The 26,653-nt window shown below is 40.8% G+C and overlaps 2 protein-coding genes across 2 annotated transcripts; one reads left to right on the top strand and one right to left on the bottom strand.

Annotated features, from left to right (window-relative positions):
- Positions 1–1,520: 1,520 nt before the first annotated feature.
- LOC308519559 (olfactory receptor 7D4-like) lies at positions 1,521–2,453 on the top strand (the record flags this gene model as incomplete). The annotated part of the gene is made up of 1 exon (XM_081091580.1): positions 1,521–2,453. The coding sequence occupies one exon, from the start codon at positions 1,521–1,523 to the stop codon at positions 2,451–2,453; it is 933 nt and encodes a 310-aa protein (XP_080947706.1).
- A 2,316-nt stretch (positions 2,454–4,769) lies between these two features.
- On the bottom strand, positions 4,770–5,714 carry LOC308520174 (olfactory receptor 7E178-like; the record flags this gene model as incomplete). Its single annotated transcript, XM_081092711.1, has 1 exon — positions 4,770–5,714. The coding sequence occupies one exon, from the start codon at positions 5,712–5,714 to the stop codon at positions 4,770–4,772; it is 945 nt and encodes a 314-aa protein (XP_080948837.1).
- Positions 5,715–26,653: the final 20,939 nt, after the last annotated feature.

Genomic DNA, 26,653 nt, shown 5'->3' with positions numbered 1-26,653 from the left:
TGTGGTTAGGGGAATTACGGAATAGCACGTGCAGAAAAATACTTATAACCAGGTAAAACGGAACACTGAAGATCCATGTATGCTGTTATGCTGTTCCTTGTCCCGGGTTATAGGACCCATTCCTTGGTTATAAGACCCTTAGGACTTGGAGTGAAGAGAGTCAGAGGGTAGATGGGCTCTGGATGAGTGTCTCCATGCTCCCAGCCCATTCTAAGCAGCGCTAGCATGGATGTGCCAAATCTGAATCTCATCCTTTCAGGTTCATATGTGAAAATCCTGGTGCAATTTATCCTTCCCCCAGTATTCAATGAATAGTGTAGGTGACATGACTCAAAGTTGTGTATTGCATGACCTTTGTAGTTGTGCCTTAGGGTCCTGTAATGGTTTAAGCCTTGAAATCTGCTCTTTCCTTGGGCATTTAAAAATATATTTTCATTGATTTTTTACAGAGAGGAAGGGAGAGGGATAGAGAATTAGAAACATATTGATCAGCTGCTTCCTGCACATCTCCTACTGGGGATGTGCCTGCAACCAAGGTACATGACCTTGATCAGAATTGAACCTGGGATCTTTCAGTCCACAGGCCAATGCTCTATCCACTGAGCCAAACCAGTTAGGGCTTTCCTTGTGCATTTTAGCCAATCTCTTAACTTCACAGATGAAGGGTATTTGGTCAAATGACAAATGTCCAGGAAGCATCTGGCTCTATTCCTACAAGGTGTGACTGGTCCCTGGTAGATTAAGCATTAAGCATTTGTGAATGTGGTTCCTTATTTGGTGAAAATATTTTCTTTTCTTTTTTTTCTTTTCCTAGAGAAGTAAACCTAAATTCTCCTCATCCTCCAATACTCTGTCCAGATATTTGAGATACTGTCAAATTTTCCTGCCTCTGAGACATGGACCCTTTTCTGAGTCCCAGAGAAGGAAAACAACCCAGATCAAGTCACTGAGCTTCACCAGACCTCATGCTCCACATTTGTGTTTGAGTACAACCATTTCTTCTCTGAGGCCCAAAGTTGCTCTTAGCTGTTTAGAGATAATGCTAAGCCAGAGATGAAGAAGATGTATGAGTGTTCCAGAGGATAATGGGCAAGGGTTGATCAACATTACAAAATAGTGCATATAACCAATAGCAGAATAATGAATTCCTGCCGAAACTGGTTTGGCTCAGTGGATAGAGCGTCGGCCTGTGGACTGAAAGGTCCCAGGTTCAATTCCGGTCAAGGGCATGTACCTGGGTTGCGGGCATATCCCCAGTAGGAGATGTGCAGGAGGCAGCTGATCGATGTTTCTCTCTCATCGATGTTTCTAACTCTCTATCTCTCTCCCTTCCTCTCTGTAAAAAATCAATAAAATATATTAAAAAAAAAGAATAATGAATTCCTAAATTTTGTAGTTAAGGCTTTTATGCCCAGTGATTGACTTCAAAAAATTTTTAAAGTAGAAGTAATCTAGAGTCTGCCCAGTGTCTATTTCATGTTATTTTCTTTCCTCAAACATCTAGCTGATGTGTCAGCAACATGGAACCAGGAAATCAAACAAGTGTTTCAGATTTTTTACTTCTGGGATTTTCCCAAGACTCAGAGCATCAACCCATCCTGTTTGGGCTGTTCCTGTCTATGTTTGTGGTCATCATGCTCGGGAACCTGCTCATCATCCTGGCCGTCAGCTCTGACCCCCACCTCCACACCCCCATGTACTTCTTCCTCTCCAACCTGTCCTTTGTTGACATCTGTTTCACCTCCACCACCGTCCCAAAGATGCTGGTGAACATCCAGGCACACAGCAAAGCCATCACCTACGCAGGCTGCATCACCCAGATGTATTTTTTCATGGTTTTTGGAGGTATGGACACTTTTCTCCTCACTGTGATGGCTTATGACCGGTTTGTGGCCATCTGTCACCCCTTACACTACCCAGTCATCATGAACCCCCATCTCTGTGGCCAGCTGGCTCTTGTGTCCTGGTTCATCAGCTTCACATACTCCCTGATCCAGAGTCTGCTGATGTTGCGGCTGTCTTTCTGTACCAACTTGGTGATTTCACACTTTTACTGTGAACTTGCTCAGGCCCTCACGCTTGCCTGCTCAGACACACTCATCAATCACATCGTGCTGTATATGGTGGCTGGCCTTCTGGGCATTATTCCCTTCTCAGGCATCCTTTTCTCCTATATTCAAATTGTCTCCTCAATCCTGAGAATCCCATCAGCAGATGGGAAATATAAAGCATTTTCTACCTGTGGGTCCCACCTGTCCGTGGCTTCTTTATTCTATGGGACAGGCCTTGGTGTGTATCTCAGTTCTAATGCATCTTCCTGGAGGGGCATGATTGCCTCAGTGATGTACACTGTGGTCACCCCAATGCTGAACCCCTTCATCTATAGCCTGCGGAACAGGGACATGAAGAGGGCCCTGCAAAAAGTTCTTTGGAGAACATTCTATGTTCAATAAATGGGAACATTCGTCTGGGGATTTTAGGCTGACAGTGGTAGCAACAGTTGGCTAAGGAAATCCCACCTCTTAATCACATTGGATTTTGCTGCTCATCCAATTCTCTGTAAGTGACTTTGGTTACAATTGCCTTTTAAGCTCTGTCTTAACCTCTTATGGTGACTCCTCTGTTATGCTCAGTTCTACTCTTCTCATACTCTCCTTTTACTTATCCAATATTGCACCTCAGCTTGGATTTCCAGCCTGCAGGTTGAGACCAGCCACTTCAAGAATCAGCTGAATAAGAATTACAACATAGTGCATTTTATTGAGAACCATTGTTAAATCTTACTAGAGTCACTCATTCAACAATAATTATTGAGCACTTTTGGTGTGCCATGCTGTTGTAGGTGTTGGGTATATAGCAGTGAAGAAGAAAAAAAGATTAAAACTTTGCCCTCATAGGACTTAAATCATGTCTCAGAGTTTATCATATAATGTTATATGTCCAACAGAAAATATTCTAATGGATTCATTATTTATTTGGTTATTAGTGAGGTTGAACTTTTCTCCATATGTTTGCTTAGTTTATTTTCAAAATAAGATATAAAAATGTATCAGTGAAGATGGGAAAACTATAGGACCCAGAATATTATATTTGATCAGGTGCTAGTAAGTTATTCTGTCTAGTCTAATTTTGTAGGTGAATTCACCAAGACTCAAATAGAAGAGTCCAAACAATGACAAAATCTGGCTGAAAAAGGACATATCTCTAAATATGATTTCAGGACAGAGCACTGTATTATAATTTAGAAGGGAAATAATTGAGCCACAGAATTACCATTCTATGTATATGATGCTGAGAGGCTTTGGGGGATACAGGGTATGTTAGGACATCTGGATCTCCTGATATGTCATGTTTATTTGCATATCTTCTTCACCATAAAGAAATTGGATGTTTTAGTCTTTGGGTGGTGGTATTTGTTAAGGAATGCAGACAGAAAAAGCAAATGTAAATGTGTAAATATTCATCTCTGTAAAGATGAATCACTGCCCACTCCTTGGAATCATCCACTAATTCATCTTATCACCAAGTGGTGCTCTTGAGGGATATTACCCTTTCAAAGAACCATATAATTGGCTTCCAAAAAGCAGGAACAGAATCCCCATTGATCTCCAGGATTTGAGTCTGAGAACAGACTTGGGTTTGGAAATTGGAAGATGAATAAATGGTTTTCAATTGTGGTAGCTGACATGTGACTTTTTCTAACTTGCCCTTGATATTTTTGGTTCTCTCAAGTTAAGCAATACATTTGCTGTCTGCTCCTTTATGATATGTTGCCACCACCACAGATCCCTGTAGTTCTTGGACCCCAGTTGCCATTGTGGATTTGTTGTTCAATCATCTATCTACCTTGCTTCTCACAGTTATTGCTGCCACCTGGCAACTACTATTCTACTTTATGTCTCTATGAATCTGACTACTTTAGGTCCTCATATAAGTGGAATTATACAGTATTTGCCCTTTCATGCCTGGCTATGTAATTGATGGCGAAGATGTTAAAGGGAATGGGGGAAAAAGAATTATCAGGAATATTGGGAATCATATATTTCAGTTTTGCTAGGAAAGTCCCAGTTGATAACTATTTATTCAAACTCAGTACTGATGCTGTCCCATGTCAATTTCAAAATACCCTGGTCTGGACAAGAAATTAAATAGATAACACATTTTTCTCAAGGATCTGACCAAGATCATGACGGAGCAAAAATATGGAAGAGAGAAGAATCATGAGGAAAGTACAGAAAGAATAAATAACAAGAATGAGAGAGCTATTATTTTCCCTTTTTCATTTCTTTTATTTTTCCCATCAGCATTCATCCCCCATATGCACTCTATCATCTCCATCCACACCCCTCCACCCCATAATTTCCACACTGTTGTCCATATCAATGAGTTCTCCCTCTTTATTGCTCAACCCACACACACACTGCCAATATGCCCCCCCCCATATCTGTCTACTTGCTCTCTATTTATAATGATAGAAACAAGACTCCACATGACTGAGAGTCCTGGGTAATGCATAAGGAAAGTGAGAAGGGTATACCTATGTACTATGCATAATCTTGGAGGGGCTATGACTTAAGTAGGAGTCCAAAGTAATCTCCCAATTTCATTACAGCTGTGCTAAGAGGGAAAAGTCTGTAAACAGAAATCAAAGACTCATATAGGCACATCTTCACTGTGTGACTGCTGATTCAGAATTTCTAGTTGCACATGTTTGATTTTGCTGCTTGTCCCAGTCCAATGAACCAAAAATGATAGCACAAGTATTGAGATCAGCCTATTCTTTGGACCATCCTCCATAAGGCCCTCTTGATGTCTCTGTTCCTCAGGCTGTAGATGAAGGGGTTCAGCATGGGGGTGACCACAGTGTACATCACTGAGGCCACTGCATCCTTCCTTGGGGAAGATGACACAGCTGAACTGAGGTACACACCAAGGCCTGTTCCATAAAATAAGCAAACAACTGACAAGTGAGAGCTGCAGGTGGAGAAGGCTTTATATTTTGAACCCGATGATGGGATTCTCAGAATGGAGGACACAATTTTATAGTAAGAGAAAAGGATCCCTGAGAGTGGGACACCACCAAAGATGGCTCCAATAAAGTAGATCAATATGTCATTGGTGAAGGTGTCAGAACAGGCAAGTTTGAAGAGTTGAGAAGGTTCACATAAGAAATGAGGGATTTCCACATCTGCACAGAAGCTAAGTTGTGACACCATCAAGTAGTGCAGCTGGGAGACCAAAAGGCTGAAGAAATATGACAACAGGACCAACAATCCACAGAGGCGGGGGCTCATGATGACCAGGTAGTGTAGAGGCTGACAAATGGCCACCAAGCGGTCATAGGCCATTACAGCCAGGAGTAGACTGTCCATACATGTAAAAAGAGGAAAAAGGGTAACCTGAGTTAGGCAGCCTGCATAGGTGATGGATTTGCTGTGTGTCTGGAGGTTCAGCAGCATCTTGGGAACTGTTGTGGTGCTGAAACTGATGTCAGCCAAGGACAAATTGGAAAGGAAGAAGTACATAGGTGTGTGGAGGTGAGAGTCAGAGATGACAACCAGGATCATGAGTAGGTTCCCAAGCATGATCACCAAGTACATGGACAGGAACAGCCCAAACAGAAGAGGCTGCAGTTCTGGATCATCTGAGAGGCCCAGGAGGAAGAATTCTGAATCACCTGTTTGATTCTGTGGTTCTATGCAGATAGGACACATATTTGGAAAGGAGAGAGAGAGAGAGAGAGAGAGAGAGAGAGAGAGAGAGAGAGAGAGTTATATAAATGAAACAAGTCCACAGGCATCCATATATTGGATTCAAGCAATTCACACATTAATTATTTACACTTAAGGATCATATACAATTGCCCCATTACCTTCAGCAACATGTCTCAGTCATTAATTCTTTTTAGAACTCTTTCCTTATTGATGTCTGACCTATTCACCTGTTTCTATATACACCCACTTTAGAGTCACTGGGTCAAAAAATATTAGAAGAAATGACATTTTGAAATTACAAATCCATGAACAGAATAAACTATCACCCTTCTACTTTTGAAGGAAAATATGGGATGAGAAATATTCTTTTCTAAGAAACAAATCATTCCAATTGAAAGACACTAAGAAGCAACTGAAAGTACTTTATCTCACCCAAATGCAGTATAAGAAATTCTTTAACTTGGAATGTAATCAAGAAGAATTAAAAGCACATTAACTGTATTCTAACTTAAAATAAAATGTTTGGAATCAGACTAGTGGCCCGGTGCATGAAATTTGTGCACTGGGGGGGGGGGGTGTCCCTTAGCCTGGCCTGCACCTTGTCCAATCTGGGACCACTCAGGGGATGTCCCACTGCCAGTTTAGGCCAGATACCTGTGGCCCAATCTGGGACCGCTGGCTCCTAACTGCTCACCTGCCTGCCTGCCTGATTGCCCTTAACCACTCTGCCTGCTGACCTGCTCACCCCCAACTGCCCCCCCAGCCAGCCATCTCGCCCCCAACTGTCCCCCGTTGCTGGCCTGCTTGCCCCCAATTCCCCTCCCCCCCCCTGCCAGCCTACTCACCCCCAACTGCCCTCCCCTGCCAGCTTGCTTGCCCCAACTGCCCCCCCCCACCGCCGGCCTGATCACCCCCAACTGCCCTCCCCTCCTGGCCTGATCACCCCTAACCACCTCTGCCTCGGCCCCACCACCATGGCTTTGTCCAGAAGGTCTCCTGGAAGGTCTCCCTGTCTAATTAGCATATTACTCTTTTATTAGTATAGATAGAATTTTACATGGCAATTATCTTTAAGAGTTTACATCTTTATTTGGTTTTAAGACATCAATATTCCATGGAGATAAGTGCTCACTCAAATATGTGGGTTGTCTGGTCAAAGCCTCTCAAATATAATTCAAATTATAAATAGTTGGCCTTGGTAGACTTCATATTTTGAAAAGTATGTTTTTGTTAAGTGCACAAAATCATAAAGCACCACTGATCCTGAAGATGATTAAGTAATAATTAACTTAATGAATACTCTGTACTTACTTTTATTTTTGAAAGGTTATTTCCAATAAGTGATAGACAATCTCAGAGAAACATCTGAGTTTGAATTTGTACTTTACTGTTTTGGTTTGTAGTGAATGGGTAACACTTCTTAAATTTGTCTCTAATCACAAACATTTCTGAAGAATTGATTTCTCATCAAAACCAACCTTCCAATGAACAGTTGAGAAATTGGGGACCAAACAAGACCTCAAACCTTAAGTTGTCCTTCTTATGCCAGTTAAAGAGCTTTCCAGGTCAGTTCTTCCTTACAGAGGGATTGCATTTCTCCTAAATCAGTCTCCTGATGGCAACTCAGGTCATTTCTCTTGACAGGTCAAAACATGAGGCAATTACTGAGGAATTACTTTGTCAAAATAGTTATTCCTTTGTGTGACATGCTAGATTCCTATGGATATATCTGATCATTTATATTTTGTAATACTACCTAACTTTACATAAACCATAGCATAATAAACTATTTTTTTGCATAAAAATGATGTAATTTGGGGAAAATCAAAAGTGAGAAAAGAACAAAGACTATTATTACAAACACCTAGATAGTTTGTTCAGCTGTAAAATGGTTATATTAACCCTTTTTGGTCCAACGTGGAGGCTGACTCGACAGACCAGACATTAGGAGCAGGTCCAATTTCGACCGCAAACCAGTTCAACATCCAATCCCGTCAATTAATTTGGACCAGACTGTTTGAATTCCAAAAATAAATTGGACCACAAAGGGTTAATTAAACTGACCTTATAGGATTGCTGTAAGAAGTAAAATCCTTTCAAATAAAAGAGTAATATGCAAATTAGCCATAACTCCATGACAAAGATGGCAGCTTCTGGGCCAGGACTCTTGCGTCATCGCCATGGTGACGACACAGGTGTTCTGCCCCAACCTGCTGGTGGAGGGCCTCTGGGCCTGCTTGGTCAGAGCTGCCGCCGGGATGGAGGAGAAGAGACACAGCCCACAGGGGGCTGGCAGCCAGCAGCCCCAAGGCCCGCCTCAGTACTGGGGTTGGAGGATCAGAGACACAGCCCACAGGGGGGCCAGCACCCAGCAGCCCCATGCCCCGCCTCGGCGCCCGGGTTGGAGGAGCAGAGACACAAGCCTTCAAGGAGGCCTGGTACCTAGAAGCTCCAAGCCCCACAGCCGTGGCGGCTCTGGGGCCGCTGGGGCTGAAGGAGCGGAGACACAGCCCATAGGGGGGCCTGGCACCCAGAAACCCCTAACCCCAAGGCTGCAAAGGTGCTGGGGCCACTGGGGATGCAGCAGAGACACAAACCGGCAGGAAACCTGTGGAAAGGGAGATAAACTATCATAACTTTATCTCCCTTTCCACAAAATGAGAAAACTGACCCTGATTTATTTAGTGATATGGCCCACACCTTTCTATAAGCACAGGGTATGTTATGACCACTCCCAGGAAGGTCTGGTCAGAATACTGTCTCCAGGGAATAACAGTACTGTGGCAAATCATCTAAGAGAGAAAACAAGCTTTTGTTGGGTTTATTCTGAAGGTCAGAGAACAGGCCACCCCAACATATGCCATGTTGTTATATTAATGATCTTGACCTGCAGATGCTTGAAAACAGCAAATGCAAGGAGAGGTTCTCACTGAAGTCTCCTGCTCTGCCTAAAATCAGACCCCCCCAAAAGCTTCCCTTGATGGGAAAAGTGCCATCAGCCAGTGAAGACTGACTCCCGTCACAGGACAGGAGACTAGAAGTTGACATCACACCCAAACTTTCTCCCCCACCCCCATTCATCTTTCCTAAAAATCATGTACTCTCCTCTAAGAGGCCTACATATCCCGTCCCCTTTCTCGAGGAAGAAGGTATTTAAATCTGGATTCTATTGGGGAGTTATTCATTTTTCCCTGGGATTTCCCACATATACACGAGGTGCACACATGTTAATGAACTTTAGTTTTTCTCTTGGTAATCTGTCTTTCATTACAAGGGCCTCCGCTAAGAACTCAGAAGGGTAGAGGAAAACTATTTTTCTTCCTCCATAATTCTATCTTGGAAAATCAAGTCCCGGGCTGAACAGTGAGTTTGGCTCAAGTGCCAAGCAGTCCCAGCTGAGGGGAGGGAAGCTTCTAGGGGGAAATCAATGATACTGGCATCAAAGTAGGACAGGGCACATGCATGGTTACTGGTGGGAGTTTAAAGTGGTTCAACATTTTTGGAGGATGATTTGGCAAAATTGATAGAAATGTTCAAGGTACATCCAAGAGTCTTCTTCTAGGAATCTCATCTGCTGAGATAAAGCGTGAGTGCATAAGCCCTGGTCAGAACCCAGGATGCTACTGCAGGCTCCCCTTCCATGATAGGACAACCTGCTAACAACCTGCATTTTTAGGCAAGGTGGCATCTATACTAGTAAAAAGGTAATGTGCTAATTAGACTGAACATCTTCCAGACGACCTTCCGGACGTCCTTCCAGACAAAGCCATGATGGCAACCCTCAAGGGGGCCAGCACCCAGCAGCCCCATGCCCCGCCTCGGCGCCCGGGTCGGAGGAGCAGAGACACAAGCTTTCAAGGAGGCCTGGTACCCTGGCAGGGCGGTTAGAGGTGATCAGGCAGGCAGGAGAGAGCAGTTAGGAGGATCAGGATGGCAGGGGAGAGCAGTTAGGGGGGATCAGACCATCAGGGGAGAGCAGTTAGGGGGATCAGGCCAGCAGGGGAGAGCAGTTAGAGGGATCAGGCTGGCAGGCAAATGAGCGGTTAGATGCCAGCAGCCCCGAGGGGTCCTGGGTTGGAGAGGGTGTAGGCCAGGCTGAGGGACCCCCTGCTCCCGTGCACGAATTTCGTGCACCAGGCCTCTAGTTAAATTATAAATATAAACATACTTAAACATTGGTTATCAATACTAGTTGATTATTATAATTACCTTCTAAAATGCATCCTTTAAAATTTAATGATGGGCTGGCCATAACTGAGAACCAATTAAATCAGAATTTCTACACATAAGTCCTTTGGGTCTACTAGCATATAGCCAATGCAGAGGACCATTGCCAGGCTATTAATACATGGTGTATTAATGCTATCAATTGCTATCAATACCATATTACCCATTACCCATATTAAAATATGAATATTTAATAATACATGCTATAGAACTCATTTATTATTGATAAAACTTGAGGGTATTTTGCTATCCCTGCATGATCTTCCTCTGCACTCAGTTGTCCAAAGGCAAACTCTGTCATTTGATGGATGCATTTTCCTTTCAATGTTTTTATTAATTATCTACACTTGTTTACCCAATATAATAATTACACAAAATCAACTACATGCTCTGATTGCCAAGTTATAAAATTAGGAAGTTCCCAGAAGTCTGACTAGCAATAGTCTTTTCATGATAGAGCCATGAAGACACCCATCTTGTATAGGGAATGGCATTTTCATATCTCAGGTTTATAAAAAGTGCTGAAAAATGCATTACTATCCATATGAAACCCTACAATCTGCAATATTCATGCAATATAGGTCCCTGCAAACCAAAGATGAACTTGCCAAATCCCAAGAGAAGAAATTGGTGGTGGTGCCCTTGTTTGGAAAGAAACAATCATTGTGTTGCAGTGGAGGAGACAGAGCCCTGGGCTGGGAATCAGGAGTCCCACAGCTGTCACCCACTAGATGGAAAGTGTATGTAAATCCTTCCACCTCTCTGCTGGTATCTCTTACATAGAAATAGGAGAATAACACCCATCTCTGGCAAATGTGTGGCACCAAACAGTTTGCCCTTAATAAACGTTCAGTGACAGTTTTTAAATCAGATTGGAATAGAGGGTTTGTTGATGAAAAACAATCCCAGGAAAGGCTGAAAAATGACATTTTATTCTATTACTAGAGGCCTGATGCACGAAATTTGTGCAAGGGTAAGACTTCACAGCCCCAGCTGCTGGGGCCCTCACAGCCCTGGCTGCCTTGCAGCCCCACCCCCCTCCCGCACCCACCTTGGCCTGGCACTGCCAGAGTCCGCTGCCACACACCCAGGTGATTGCCCAACAGAGCCCCCTCCCCGATTGATCGACCCCCCCAGCCAATGGCCTGGGCCTCCCTCTGTTGGGCAATCTATCACCGAGCCACATCCCCATCGATCACCCTGCAGAGGGTGGCCTGGCCCCTGATTGCTGGCCGGTGGCCTGGGTCTCCCTTTGAGGGGCCATTGTGGGGCAATGGCGGGCCCCCCCGACCAATCACATTGCACCTGCCTTGGCTGGTCTGGCACCAGTGCACGTCATAGTGTGGTCGTCCAGACAGTCATTCTGCTGTTCGGTTGTTCCATCAATTTGCATATTATGCTTTTATTATTATAGGTATGGCAAAGAGAGGTAGAAGCCTATCATGTCCCAGGTAACTCACTCATGGAATGAGTGGACATCCTGAAATGTGTCTCAGTCCACACAATAAGATTTACTTCCCTTTCTCTTTTCGTCTCTTTTATTTTTTATTTTTATGAAAATCTCCATCATTTTTATTTGTATTTAAATGCTGTTGCTTCTATTAAATGGAAAATGATAGGTTTCTTAGAAAATCCCTGGCACAGATGCACACAAACACTGTTTTATCCTCTGCCAGCCCCAGGAGGCATTGCTGGAAGGAGGGAAATTACTGAAAAGACAGCACTGGGCTGTGGAACCCTTATCACCCACGCACAGTTTCTGAGATCCAAGGAAGAGTCTATTCAATATTTAGCAGAGATTGTTATTCTCTGCTTTGCAGAGTATAGGCCCTGGGGGATCAGAAATGAATGCGACTCAGTTGCTTCCCTCCAGGTATTCAGATCTACCTATCAGGTCACAAATATCTGAACCTTTCTATATGGGTGCCCTCTCAGCTGTTTATCCCAACTCTCCTGTTTGTCCTAATGATGAAAAAAAAAAAAAAAGCTCCTGACAGTCCCTTCTCCATCCATCGCCTCCACAGTACTCACTGGGCAGTTCTGTCCCTGCTGGAGTCTGACCAAGGAGTGGGAATCCACTGCCCCTGTCCTGCCTGGCAAGCAATGAAGGTTCAGGTTCCATCAAGACTGGAGTGTGGCAGAGTTAGTCATGGGCTCCTGGTGCAGTGGATGCGAGAGGAGAAGACTCAGATGTGAAGCCTCCGGGACTGAGATGGGAACCTGAAGGGCTGGAGGCACAGCTGGTTAGCTATTGCTGCATGGCCCTGGGAGCTCAATGCACAGAGCTCATAATTAGTCAAATGGTTCGGCATTATCCCAATCTCTGAGGACTTGCTGTTGTTAATAGTAGAGAAAAAGGGAATGCACTTTTTAATGTTTGGGCCCTTCCTCTTCTCAGGAGAAAGCTCCCCTGTACTTCTCATTTCCAACTTGCAAGTTGCAGAGATTTTATAAATTCAAGCAATTTTTTTTTCAATGATGAATGCAATGTGTAATTTGTATGTCTATACATTCATTGACTTGATCATTCTATGTAGGGATAATTATGTTTTCTATACTAAGGATAATATTTAATTTTTAGTTTGTCATTTAAGATTTATGTTTCTAAATAAAAACACCCTCATTTTTTCTATAAAAACTTTTAGATTTCATGTGTTGAGATGTGGTTTTCTTTTCTTATTTTGAAAGACAGCCACAGTTCTACTTTTTCTGTAGAAATTATGTGTGTTGTTACATTAGACAACCACCTATTTTGATATACCCAATTGACAATTTTCTTAAATCCTACACGGAATTTCAGATGTCTGTGTTCTAAATGTAGGGCTGCAGTCATTATGTCTTTTTTCTTTTTTAAAAAATTGAATTTATTGGGGTGACATTTCTTAATAACATTACATAGGTTTCAGGTGTGCAAATCATCATCTGTATATTGAATTGTGTTCTCACCACCTCAAGTCAAGTCTCCTTCCATCACCATTTATGCCGGAACCCTCTACCCTCTTCTACTTCCCCCCACAACCCTTTCCCTCTGGTAACCACTATTCTGTTGTCTGTGTCTATGAGGTTGTGTGTTGTTGTTTTTTTTCTTAATCCCCTCACTTTTTTCACCCACCCACTGATCCCATTCTCCTTTCACAACTGTCAGTCTGTTCTCTGTATCTATGAGTATGTTCCTAATTTGTTTGTTAGTTTATTTTGTTCATTAGATTCCACATAAAAGTGAAATTATATGATTACTTATCTTTCTCTGACATATACGGTACTTTTTTTCCACTTAGCACAATACTCTCTAGCTACAAAAAATTTTTATTAAGAAAAAGAAAGAAAAAATAACCAAGGGGTAAGATTTCTTTTTTTTTTTAATATAACAGAGTAGTATTCCATTGTATAAGTGTACTACAGCTTTTTTATCCACTCATATATTAATGAGCACTTGGGCTGCTACCAAGCCTTGGCTATTATAAATAACTAGAGGCCCAGTGCATGAAATACCTGCATAGTTAGGGTCCCTAGCAGCTGCCAGCTGCCGACTGGTACTCCCTCCCTTATCCCAGCCACCTGCTGCTGCAGGGGCCTCCCTCCCTTCCCCTGGCAGGCCCTGCCCCCTGGTCAAACTCCTCAATGACCTTCCGATTGAGGGGACAATTTGCATACTATGCTTTTATTATATAGGACTAGAGGCCCAGTGTGCCTCGCCCTGGCAGGACCCCAGACCAGCCCTGCATGAGCCCTGCCAGCCCCATGCAAGCCACGAGTCCCGGCCTGCAGGAGGTGCTCCATGCACCTCCTGGTGACAGGTTGTGGTCATGATGCTGTTACAGCATCATGACCACAGGCCTTTTATGATATAGATGTGGCAATGAGCATAAGTTTGCATGTATTCTTTCAAATTAGTGTTTTAGGGCTCTTCAGATACATTTCCAGAAGTGGAATCATTGGGCCATCAGAAAGTTCCATTTTAAATTTTGTGTGATAACTCCATATTGTTTCTCACAGTGCCTGTACCAACCTGCATTCCCTTTTCTCCACATCCTCGCCAACACTTATTGTTCATTGATTTATTGATGATAGCCATTCTGACAGGTGCGAAGTGATATACTCATTGTGGTTTTGATTTGCATTTATCTGATGATTAGTAACATTGAGCATCTTTTCATGTCTACTGCCCATATTATGTCCTCTATGGAGAATTGTCTATTCAGGGCTTTTGCCTGTTTTTTATTTGGATTGTTTTTGTTTGTTTGTTTTCTGTTGAGTAGTTTAAGTTGTTTATAAATTTTGGATAGTAAACCTTATCAGACCTATCATTGGTGAATATGTTCTCCCAGTCAGTGGGTCTTTTCATTTCCTTGTTGATATACTTGGCTATGCAAAACTTTTTAGTTTTATGTAGTCTCGTTTTTTTATTTTTTTATTTTATTTCCTTTGCCTGAGGAGATATATCAGAAAAAATATTGTTTCAAAAAATGTCCAAGATTTTACAGCCTATGTTTTCTTCTGGGACTTTTATGGTATTGAATCTGTAATTAAAGTCTTTAATCAATTTTGAGTTTATTCTTCTGTGCAGTGTAAGAAGGAGGTCTGGTTTTGTTTTTTTGCAGATATCTGTCCAATCTTTCAACACCATTTTTGAATAGATTATCTTTATTCTATTGTATGTTCTTGCTTTCTTTGTCAAGTGTTAATTGACCATAAAGAGTGCATACTTCTGTGCTCTTTATTCTGTTCTATTGACCTTTATGTCTGCTTTAATGCCAGTACCATGCTGTTTTGATTATTATAGCCTTGCAATATAATTTGATATCAGGTAGCATGATTCCTTTAACTTTGTTCTTCTTTATCAAGATTGCTCTATCTATTTGGAGTCTTTTGTGCTTCCATATACATTTTGGAAATATTTGTTCTAGTTCTGTGAACTATGCCATTCGTATCTTGATAGGAATGATGTTGAATTTATTCATAGCTTTGGGTAATTTGGAAATTTTAATGATACTAATTCTTCTTACCCAAAAACACAGTGTATGCTTCCATTTATTTGTATCTTCTTCAATTTCTTTCTTAAGTGTCTCATAATTTTCTGAGTAGAGGTCTTTTATCTCCTTGGTTAAATTTTTTATCCTATGGATTTTTTATGCAATTGTAAATCAGATTGTTTTCTTTGTTTTCCTTTCTAATATTTCATTGTTGACATATAAAAATGCAACTGATTTCTGGATATTTATTTTTGCCCTTCTAATTTACTGCAATTATTTATCAGTTCTAGTAGTTTTTTTTGGTGAAATCCTTAGGTTTCTCAATATACAGTATCATCTCATCAGCAAATAATGATAGTTTTACATTTTCCATTCCAAATAAGATGTCTTTTATTTCTTCTACTTGTCTGATTGCTGTGGCTAGGACTTCCAGTACTATGTTGATAAGACTGGTGACAGTGGACATCCCTGTCTTCTTCCTGATCTTAAGGGAAACACTTAGTTTTTTCCTGTTGAGTACAATGTTGGCTCTGGTTTCGTCATATATGTGTTGAGATATGTTCCCTTTATTCCACTTTGCTGAGAGTTTATATCATAGATGGGTGTTGGATTTTATCAAATGTTTTATTCCTTATCTATTCATATGATCGTGTGATTTTATACCCCATTTCATTTATGTGATGTATGTATCACATCGTTTTTATTGTACCTACCTTGCATCCTTTGAATAAATCCCACTTAGTCATTACGCATGGACTTTTCAATGTATTGCTAGATTCAGTTGGGTAATATTTTGTTGAGGAATTTTAGCATCTATGTGCACCAGAGATATTGGCTATGATTTTCTTTCTTTGTAATGTCGTGAAATGCTTTTGAAATTCAGATAATGCTGGCATCATAAAATGAGCTTCAATGTCTTCCCTCCTCTTGATGTTTTTGGAATAGTTTGAGGTTAGGTGTTAGTTCTTCTTTAAATGTTTGGTCAAATTCACCTGTGAAGCCATCAGTTCCAGGATTTTTGTTTGTTGAGAGCTTTTCACATTACTGCTTCAATTTCATTACTTTTATCTGTCTATTTAGATTTCCATATTCTTCCTTATTTAGTTTTGGAAGATGGTATGTTTCTAGGAATTTATCTATGTCATCCAGATTGTTTAATTTGTTGCCATACAGTTGTTTGTAATATTGTCTTATTATCTCTTGTATTTCCATAGAGTCAGTTGTTACTTCTTGTCTTTCATTTCTGACTTTCTTTATTTGGGTCCACTTTTTTTTCTTGATGAGTCTGGTTAAAAATTGTCAATCTTTATCTTTTCAAAGAACTAGTTCTTGGTTTCATTGATTTTTTTGTATTTTTTTTTACCCCATTTCATTTATTTTTACTGTAATCTTGGTTATTTTCTTTCTTCTACTCATATTAGGCTTTTTTGTTTGTTGTTCTTTTTCTGGTACCTTTAAGTGTAAAGTTATATTATTTATTTGAGATTTTTATTTTTGCTTCAGGTGGGCCTGCTATGAATTTCCTCTTAGGACTGCTTTCGCTGGGTCCCACAGATTTTGGGTTGCTTTGTTCTCATTGTCACTTGTTTCAAGGTATCTTTCGTTTTCTCCCCTGATCTCATTGTTAATCCATTCTCTGTTTGATAATATGTGATTTAGCCTCCACGTCTCCATTTGTTTTTTTTAATATGTTTCTAGTTTCATACCATATAGACAGAGAAGATGCTTGATGTGATTTCATCTTCTTAAATTTATTGAGACTTGTTTTGTGTGTAACGTAGTCTATTCTAGAAAATGTTACATATGCACTTGAAAAGAATGTATATTCTGTTGGTTTTGGGTGAAATGCTCTGAAGATATAAAAAAAAGAAAATCCATCTGGCGCCCAGCTGGTGTGGTTGAGCATTAGCTGCTAGTGTATTCTTCTTTCAGATAATGCATTTCTCACTTCTGACTGTTTCATTTTCATGGTTTCTATGTCCTTTTTCATGCTATTGAAGTTCTCACTAAGTTCCTTAAGCATATTTATAACCATTTTTTGAACTAGAACTGGTATATTGCTTGCGTCCATTTCATTCAGCACTTTTCCCAGCAACTTCTGTTCTTTCATTTGGGGCATGTTCTTTGTCTTCCCATCTTGGCTGCATCTTTGTGTGTGTTTTTTCTATGAAAGGTAGATCTTCTATGTCTCCTAGTATTGGCAGTGTAGTCTTATGTAGTAGGTGTTCTGTGGGACCCAGTGTCACAGTCTTTTTGATTACCTGAAGTGGGTGCTCCAGAAAACTCCCTTGTTTAGGTTGTGGGAGCTCTGCTGTTGTAATTGAGTCTTGATTGCTATTGGCTTGTGCCTATGTGGAGGACCCTCAGGCTGGCGGGCCATGAGGATCAACCATGTGTAGGAATTGCTGTGCAAATGCTGACCACACAAAGCAGATTTTGCCTCAGCAGGGTCTGGTGCCTGCTGAGATCTCCCATTGGATATGTAGCTTGTGAAGCTAATTGGATCCTGCTCAGTTGGATATTGTCTGAAGCTGGCCATGGGTGTGTCTGTTTGACATCTCTTGGGAGGGACTCTGTTGCAGGTTATTGTCAGATACTGTCTGTGACTGTCTCTGAGCAACTTTTTTGGAGCTACAAAATGATCGACAGTTTGTAGCTGCCCCTCCTGGGCCTTTGTGTGCATGATAAAGACCAAGTTGCACATCAAGGCCAGATTTCACCAGCAGTAAGTCCAGGGGCTGGTCAGTAGAAGGCTCAAGGCTCCCTCCTGAGATCTGCCCTTGCCTATCGCCACCTGCCAGATTTCTGTTATGCTCAGTCACTGAAAGAGTTTTTGGCAATACTTGAATTGCATGAAGTACGTACTCAGTCACCACGTAGGAACAAGTGGTGTGCACCAGATTGATGCAGGTCAAACTCGGTGCTAGTGCTCAGTCCGAGGCCACTCAACAAAAGTCCCAGGGCATACCAGGTCTAGCTGTCTCTTGACATATGCCCACAGACCTTGGTGGGATAGAATCTTATGGAGTCATCAGGGTAAGACCAGCAAAGTTCACACAGGCTTACACAGACCAAAATTTTGCCATGTAAAGGGAAGGTTCTGCACTGGTTTGGCTTGCAGAGAAAAAAATAGCCCCCATCCTAGAGTCACACAACTCAATCTATGTCAGATTTAGTCAGAAGCTCAAGCTCAGACGGTTGGGGTCACTAACACTATGAGTATTAGTAGGGTGGGGCTAGTGGATGTCCCATGCAGTGAAGGTGCCAGTCAGGTTCGTGGGAAAGTGTGGGCTGTGGTCCCACCCCCAAGACCACACAACTAGTCACTGACACCTTGGGTTTCTGCTAGACCTATTACTCCAGCCCAGCAGATAACATCTCAGCAGGGTGTGACCTCCACAGGGTGAGTCTAGAGGATGTAGGCTATTGCTTTTCCTCATGCTAATGCCACATGGAAGGGCATGCTCCACTCTAGACAGATGGTGTCTAAAGTGTAGGAGAGTGACTCAGTACAGGGGTTCCAGCTGCTATCCCATTAATTCTCTTCCAGAGCCACAAACCCCAGTCTCTCCTCATATGACTCTACTCCAATCTGCTCTCCCTCCTCCACAGACCAGGGTGAATGTCTATGAATGAGATTGTGTGTATTGGCCTTTTTAGAGGGCACCTGTAAAACTCTCATCTCTCCCTAGCCTACAGAATCCCTGATGATTTTCATAGCCACTTGCTATGTGTGAACCTCTCCCAAGCTCTGGTTCTCTGGGCTGCAGAACCTGGCATGAGATTGAGATCCCCATGATCCTCAGCAGAAATCTTTCCAGCTGAGTAATCCCTCTAGAATATCAGCCTCTGCCCATGAGTGTGAGGACAGCCATTTTCATGTCTCCACACTTTTTTACCAGTCTGGATATAGCTTGTTCTTCAAATTCTTGGTTAAAAGACTTCTGCGCAGCTAGTCTTCAACTGGTTATTCAGGTTGATTGTTTTATATTTTAGTTGTAATTCCAGTTTGGTCCTGGGAGGAGGTGAGTGTACCTTGCACCTACTCTGCTGCCATCTTGAACAGATCACATTTTCATGTACCTCTTGGCCATTTATATGTCTTATTCAGAAAAATGTCTATTTAGATCCTCTGCCCATTTTTAAATTAGATTGTTTGGATTCTGCTATTGAGTTGTGTGAGATTTTAACATATTTTGGATAATAATCCCTCATACGATATATGATTTGCAAATATTTTCTCCTGTTCTGTTAGTTTGCCTATTCATTTGGTTGATGGCTTCCACTGCTGTGCAGAAGCTTTTTACTTGGATGTGGTTCAATTTATTTATATTTGATGATTTTGCTTTTACTTTGGTCAACTTTTTTTGTATAAGCTTTGGGAGAACCTCTTCTATGATTTCTATTGGTCTTTTGTGATGGAAGACAGTGAATGAGGTACACTAACAAAAAGAGGGTCAGTAGGACATTCCATAACATCTGATACGTAGGTGGTCTTAAGGTCACAACTGATACTCAAATGTGTGCTATATTGTTTTAAAAAGAAAAACCACTCCAGGATGGAAACTACTGATCTACCATGACCGAGAAGATTCAAGAAAAAGAAAATGCAGATAAAAATGGAGTGAGGGGAACACCCTGGTTTTCCTCAGGTTCAGACAGAATGAACCTAAAACAGCAATCTCTAGTCAATAGAGTCTTTGCATGGAGAAGAAGGCCTTAGGGCTAGAATAGAAGCAATAATTTCATTTGCTGTATAAACAAATGAAAAAGTTATAATGACCTCAAGGGTCTGATATCTATCTATGTATCTAACCTATTTTTAGTAACTCAGCCATAGCTCCATATATCTTCCTTATTGTCATACTTTTGAATGTCTCTTGAATGTTACCTAACATATTCCTCAGTTAAATTTCTTCTCATTTTTTTATTTAATACTCAAGCATATTCTCCTATTAGCAGTTTTTCATGAATACTAAGTATTGTGAAGATGTGGAAAATATGAAACCTTCATGAATTCATCGTGGGAATGTAAAACTGGTGTAATTACTTTTAAAAAAACCTTAGCAGTTTCTTTAAAAATTAGACATAAATTTACCATATGACCTAGTCATTGCACTCCAAGGTATCTACCCAAAACAAATGAAAATGTGTATCAGTACAATGAAATGTGCACAAATGTTCACAGCAGCATTATTAACATCTCCAAACTGGAAATACCTAAATGTTCATCAGCTGTAAATGGATAAGCAAAATGTGGCATAAATATTCAATAGAAGCCTATTCTGAAATTAAAAGTAATAAAATATTGACACATACTTCTACTTGAATAACCCTATAAAACATGCACCAAATAGAAGAAGCCAGATACAAAAGGCCACATATTTTATGATTCAATTTATATGAAATATGTAGAAAACACAAATGTATAAAGACAGAAAGTGATCAGGGGTTTCCTATGCTAAAGTGGAAGTGTAATTAGTTGTAAGTGGGCAAAAAGATAGTTTTGAGGCAATAAAAATATTGTAAAACTGGATTTTGTTAACGAATACATAACACTAGAAATTTACTAAGGTAATCGAACTTAGTAAATTATCTTAGTAAGTGTGTGTAAACTATCTATATATATAAAAGGCTAATATGCAAAGTGTCCCCTCGGGAGTTCGACTGGGAGACCAGGAGTTTGATCGCTCACTATGACATGTGCTCACCACCAGGGGATGGTGCGGAATGAAGGAAGGCCTCAGTGGGCAGTTGGCCCCAGCCAGCAGCTGGAAGGAAGGCCCTGGCTGGCAGCCGGAAGGCCCAGATCGGCCCTGATAGGCCCTGATCACCGGCCAGGCCTAGGGACCCTACCCATGCACAAATTTTGTGCACCGGGCCTCTATTATCTCAATAAAAGTATTAAAAGATAAATTTTAAAGAGTTTTTTCTGGAATTACTCAATGTGAGCTCAAAACTTTTTTTTGAACAGGATCTGCTACATACCAACATTCTTATGCTCATCACTCCACAGTGCAATCATTTGTGTCTCTCTGGTTTCTTCCTCAGTTTGTAGAGTAGACAATAAACACACATTGAATTAAACAAAATGAAAATAAGATTAATTAAAGTCACATCAAATAAGTCTTTCCTTTATATAAAGTTTTTTGAGTAATTGTACAGTCCTTACTATGTCCCAAACAATTAGTTTCTATTTTTTCTCCAAAGTCCCTAATTCCTTTCATGATATTATTTTAATACATCACCTTATTAGCCCCTGTGTTGATTTTTGTTCATGCAAAAGCAGATGCTGAGTCAAGGGTTTATGTTCAAACACTTTATTAGAAGGGGACAGGAACATAGATGGGAGAGAAGGGAACTGATACACAAAAGAAAATATATTGAATGAAGCTTGCATTATAGCAACTACCATTGTGAATAAACAGAGATTTCATCTTGTGGGGAAATTCCTGTAAATGGTACAAAGCATAAACCTCAGCATTATTCCAAATAAAGGATGAAAGACATGCTATCCTCTACACCACTCCATCAAGAGCTGTCTCTGATAGGACATAATTCCCTGTCAGTTCTGCTACCACATATTGGGCAAAGTAGGTTCCAGCTGGTACTGGATGTTGGCAGTTATGAAATGGAAATGGTGAGAGGATGTCAGAGAACATGGGAGGAATGTTAACAGCATGCACTCCTCCATGCTGCCTTGCAGAATCAATTTTGTCAACATTCTTCCCCCCAAAAGAATTAGGTTCTAAACATGTTCCACAAATGTGTAACTATTCTTTCTGAGGCATCCCTACAGAGTGCCAGAAAATAACTAAATCACTTGAGGAAAACAACTCTTATTTTACTGTACTCACTATTACATGGCTTTGGATCTGAGAAGGTGTATATCAACATTGCAATAATGTGAAATATAAGTCAAATAAAAAAAAAGAAAGGAAGGAAGGATCACAAAAAAATGACACTTCTCAGTTTTTGAGGCAGTAAATTTCTCTATGTTATCTGAAAAAAAATCTTTCAAATCTAGATTCCTACTCTGAACTTGAAAATCACATCACAGTTCCTCTGAAAGGTAGGATAGTAAAGTCAGCTTTCCAGGTGGTAGTCCAACTTCAGTCCTGTCCAACTTCAATTTACTTTTTGAAACATAAAGTGAATGAGAGAAAATATCTCAAAAAATATTTTTAAGATGAAATTAAATCACTCATGTGAAGAAACAAGAAGAGTCCTGATAGCATTATCATGCTGTTCTGATTACTGTGTGATTTTCATATAATTTGATCTGGAAAAAAAAGGATACAACACAATTAAGGTGAATATCAGCAACATATAAGGACAACTTTTTGGGAAACTAAGTAAGCACTTGATATGATAAATGCTTTAAGTTTAAATGAGAAATCTTAAGAATAGTTGAAAAAATGCTGACCAAAGATGGAATACTGTTTACTGTATATAAGGAAGAAAAATAAAAAAGGAATTTCTGAGAAAAACTAATACAAAAGCAAACAAAAGCAAAATCACACATGCCTTGGAAATAGAAGAAATCAAGCCTGTCTTTGAGGAGTGAAAAAGAACCAGATATTTAAATTTGCAACATTTAACTTTGGGGCCCACAATATACCCTTAGTTCTGAGGCCAGAGCTCTATCACAGACAAGATGCTGGTAGGTTGAGGAGCCTTCTCAGGGCCCCCTTCACATCCTTGTTCCTCAGGCTGTAGATGAAGGGGTTCAGCATGGGGGTGACCAGGGTGTACATGACTGAGGCAACTGAGTTGTGTAGGGAAGAACTGAGGTAAACCCCCAGGCCTGTCACATAGAACAATGAGACCATGGAGAGGTGAGACCCACAGGTGGAAAATGCTTTAAATTTTGCTGGGAACCAAGATCAACAGTAATTAATATAAATGCGAGAAGCCTGGTCAGAAGGATGAATGGGGCTCTTTGATATTCACAGGGCTGAATATCTGCATTTTGTTGCCTACTGCTGACTCAATGGCCTAAAGCAAACACCCCCAACCTGATAATCTTACTGTTTACTAAACATTATCATTGATATGTCTATTTGCATTCCTAAAAGGCAATTGTGTATTCTAGTAAATAAAAACAGATGGGAAAGGAGACTCAGTGGAACTTGGTCCCTTGTACCAAGCTCACAACTGGCTTCCCCCATAATTTCCAAATTTATATTTCTTGTCTTGTGTATTAACTTGTGTGTCAGCCCTTTCTCCAAGTCTTTGAACCAAGGCCATGTGAGCCGTGGCTTCACATTTGGCGCCCTTGAACTGGGACTTGGAGAAAAAGTATGTGCCAGAGGGGAAAAACAAATCACCGATCAGTGGTGGAAGAATAATTGCATGCAAAACTCATGTCAGATATGAAGCCCACAGATCCTTAAGTGCTCGGGTAATTTCTTTTGTTTCAGCCAGATCATAATGGGACAGAATTTGTTGAAAGGGGAGAGACTTGCTTGTAGACTTTTGGCTTGCATGCTCAAGGATAAGGGAATTGCAATGTCAGAAGGTCCTCTTTTACAATTTCTACTGATTATTATAGAATATAATCCATGGTTTTCTGACGAGGGTACATTGGATGTTGTATGTTGGGAAAGATTAGGTCAGAACTTGAAGAAGCTCAGCAGCAAGGGAAAAGTTTGCCTCCAAATTGTTTCTCCTGGTGGAAAATGGTATTGCATTTGTTAGAGCCTTTCAGAGAGAAAATCCCCCTCCCTTTGCACCCTCCGCTCCTAAAGAGGAGCAGAAAGATAAATTGGAGGAGTGGCCTTCATGTCCTGATCCTGAAACATTTAAATCGCCTCTAATAGAATCACCTATGCAAAGAGCTATCCAAGAAGGATTAAAGGACATGACAGTGGAGGATAGACTTGCTTTTCCTATTATACAGGTAGCTAACCCACAATTCCCAAATCAAATAATAAGACAGCATGAAGGATTTGACTTTAAAATGATAAAGGTCTTGCGTGATAGTGTGATACAGAATAGCCCCAATGCTCCATTTACTAGAGAAATCATAACTAACATTTCTGATGCATTCCTAGCTCCTCATGATTGGTATTCTCTGGCCTGTGCAACTCTGGATGGAGGAGATTATTTGCTATGGAAGGAGAATTTTTAGAGAAATGTCAAGAACAAGCTTCTTCAAATCTCAGACAGAATGTTCCCATAACCTTTGAAATGCTTGCAGGACAGGGGCAATTTAGTGACGTCCAGAATCAGCTCCAATACGTCCAACAGGCATATGAGCAAATTAGACTTTGTGGAAGAAAAGCCTGGTGGACTTCACCAGCAAAAGGGGAACCTGAGGGAGCCTTCAGTAAATGCATGTAGGGGCCCACTGAATCATTCTCTGACTTTGTAGCTCGCCTCACTCTATCAGTGAGATGGCAGATTCAACATGAGACAGCAGGAGACATTTTGACTCAGCAATTAGCTTATGAAAATGCCAAATGCTGATTGTAAGAAATGTCTAACGCCTCTAAGAAAAAATAGTACCATTACAGAAATGATTCAATGATTCAAATTTTTTTTCAAGCAAGCTTATTAGCTGCCACAATAACAATGAGAAATAAAAATTGCTACAATTGCGGACAAGGACATTTTAAAAAGGAATGCAAGCGACCAAAAAGGACAGGAGGTGGCACTCTAGGAGAAGGCGTGAGCATTCCGCCTCCCAATTTAGGTAAGGCAGGTCTATGTCCCAGGTGTCAGAAGGGGAATCATTGGACTAGCCAATGTAGATTTCTATTTCATAGAAATGGCCAGCCATTAAATCAAGACATAGGAAATGGCCAGCCGCAGGGAAATGGCCAGAGCGGGGGTCCCCCGCCCTGTTGTTAAATAAGGGGAATTTCCACCCTGCCAGGCCCAAAGTAGATTCCTTCCTTCAACTCACTCCAGGAAGTGCAGGCTTAGATTTCAATAGCACAGTAACAATAAACCCAATCCCTGATATAGCTAGACAAGTTGTTCCTACAGGAATTTGGGGACCTGTGCCACTAGGAACATCAGGCTTCGTCTTAGGGAGAAGTGAAAATACTCTAAAAGGATTGACTTTTTCCTGGAGTCATAGATTCAGACGATGAGGGAGAAATCAAGGTAATTTTAGAATCCAAACGTAATACGCTAATTACTCCAGGACAAAGAATTTCTCAGCTCCTTCTTTTACCTTATATTCAGCAAGGTGAAGTTATAAATAGGAAGCAAGGAACACAAGGATTTGGAAGCTCAGATATATATTGGATACAGAAAATTAGCAAGGCCCATCTTATGTTCAATCTAAGAATAGAGGGAAAACTGTTTAAAGGTTTAGTAGACACTGGAGCAGATGTTAGTGTTATCAGTCAAGAATTCTGGCCTCCAAGTTGGTCCACGGTAGAAGCTATAGGCTCTGTTATGGGAGTTGGAATTCCTGATAACACGCAACGCAGTGCTGCAGTGTTAAAGTGGCAAGATGAGGAAGGACAAATAGGATGGTTTCAGCCCTAGATAGTCTCTGGAATTGCAGTCAACTTATGGGGCTGAGATGTTTTAGAAGGTTTACAAGCTTGTATTATTGCCGGCAAGAAACAACAGTTAATAACTCAGATGGGATATCAAGCTGGTCAAGGTTTAAGAAAAGATAATCAGGGGATTAAAGAACCCATTCAAGCCAAAGGAAACACGGGAAGACAAGGATTAGGAGGTCAGCCTTTTTAGGAGTGGTCACTGCTCAATCTCCTCACCCCCATGCTGATCCTATACAATGGAAAGATGATAGACGTATATTGGTGGATCAGTGGCCATTAACCAAGGAGAAATTAAGTCATATTCATGAATTAATACAGGAACAAGTAGAGGCTGGTCATATATAACCTTCCAATAGTGCTTGGAATACTCCTATATTTACAATCCCTAAGAAGGCAATAGGAAAATAACAATTGTTACATGATCTTAGAGCTGTTAATGCTACTATGCACACCACAGGAGCTTTACAGCCTGGACTCCTAGCACCTTCACAAATCCCTCTAGATTGGTCTCTTATAGTAGTAGATCTTAAGGATTGTTTCTTCACCATTCCCTTGGCACCGCAAGATAAACAAAGATTTGCCTTTTCAGTACCATCTATTAATAATATAGAGCCTATGAAAAGATATCAATGGAAAGTTTTGCCTCAATGAATGGCCAATAGCCCTACTTTATGTCAAAAATATGTAGCTCAAGCTATTCAGCCTTTAAGGGACAAATATTCCCAGTGTTATATTGTCCATTACATAGTTAACTTGCTCCTAGCAAGTCCATGGGAAGAACAGACTTAAGCAATGTTTTCTCAATTAGAAAAAGAATTTCTTAAATTGGGCTTTAAAATTGCTCCAGAAAAAGTACAGAAAAAAATGCCTTTCAAATATCTAGGAACCATAATTGAAAACCAATGTATTAGGCCTCAAAAGGTAGAAATACGAAAAGATTGCCTTAAAACCTTAAATGACTTTCAAAATTTATCAGAGGACATTAATTGGTTAAGACCTTATCTAAAAATCTCCACAGGAGAGATGACAAATTTATTTAATATACTTACAGGTAACACTAATCTTTCCTCACCCTGAGTATTGACAGATGAAGCTAAAAAGGAGTTATAAAGAATTGAGCAGGCAATCTCCTTAGCCCAAGTGGCACGAGTACTGCCTGAATTGCCTTTATTGGGACAGATTAATCCTACTGCAAATAGTCCCACTGGAGCCATCT

The sequence above is a fragment of the Myotis nattereri genome (assembly GCF_964212035.1).
Source record: "Myotis nattereri genome assembly, chromosome: 5".
Classification (NCBI taxonomy): Eukaryota; Metazoa; Chordata; class Mammalia; order Chiroptera; family Vespertilionidae; genus Myotis; species Myotis nattereri.
Note: the sequence above shows the minus strand (reverse complement) of the source record. Positions and strands in the feature narration are given on the sequence as shown.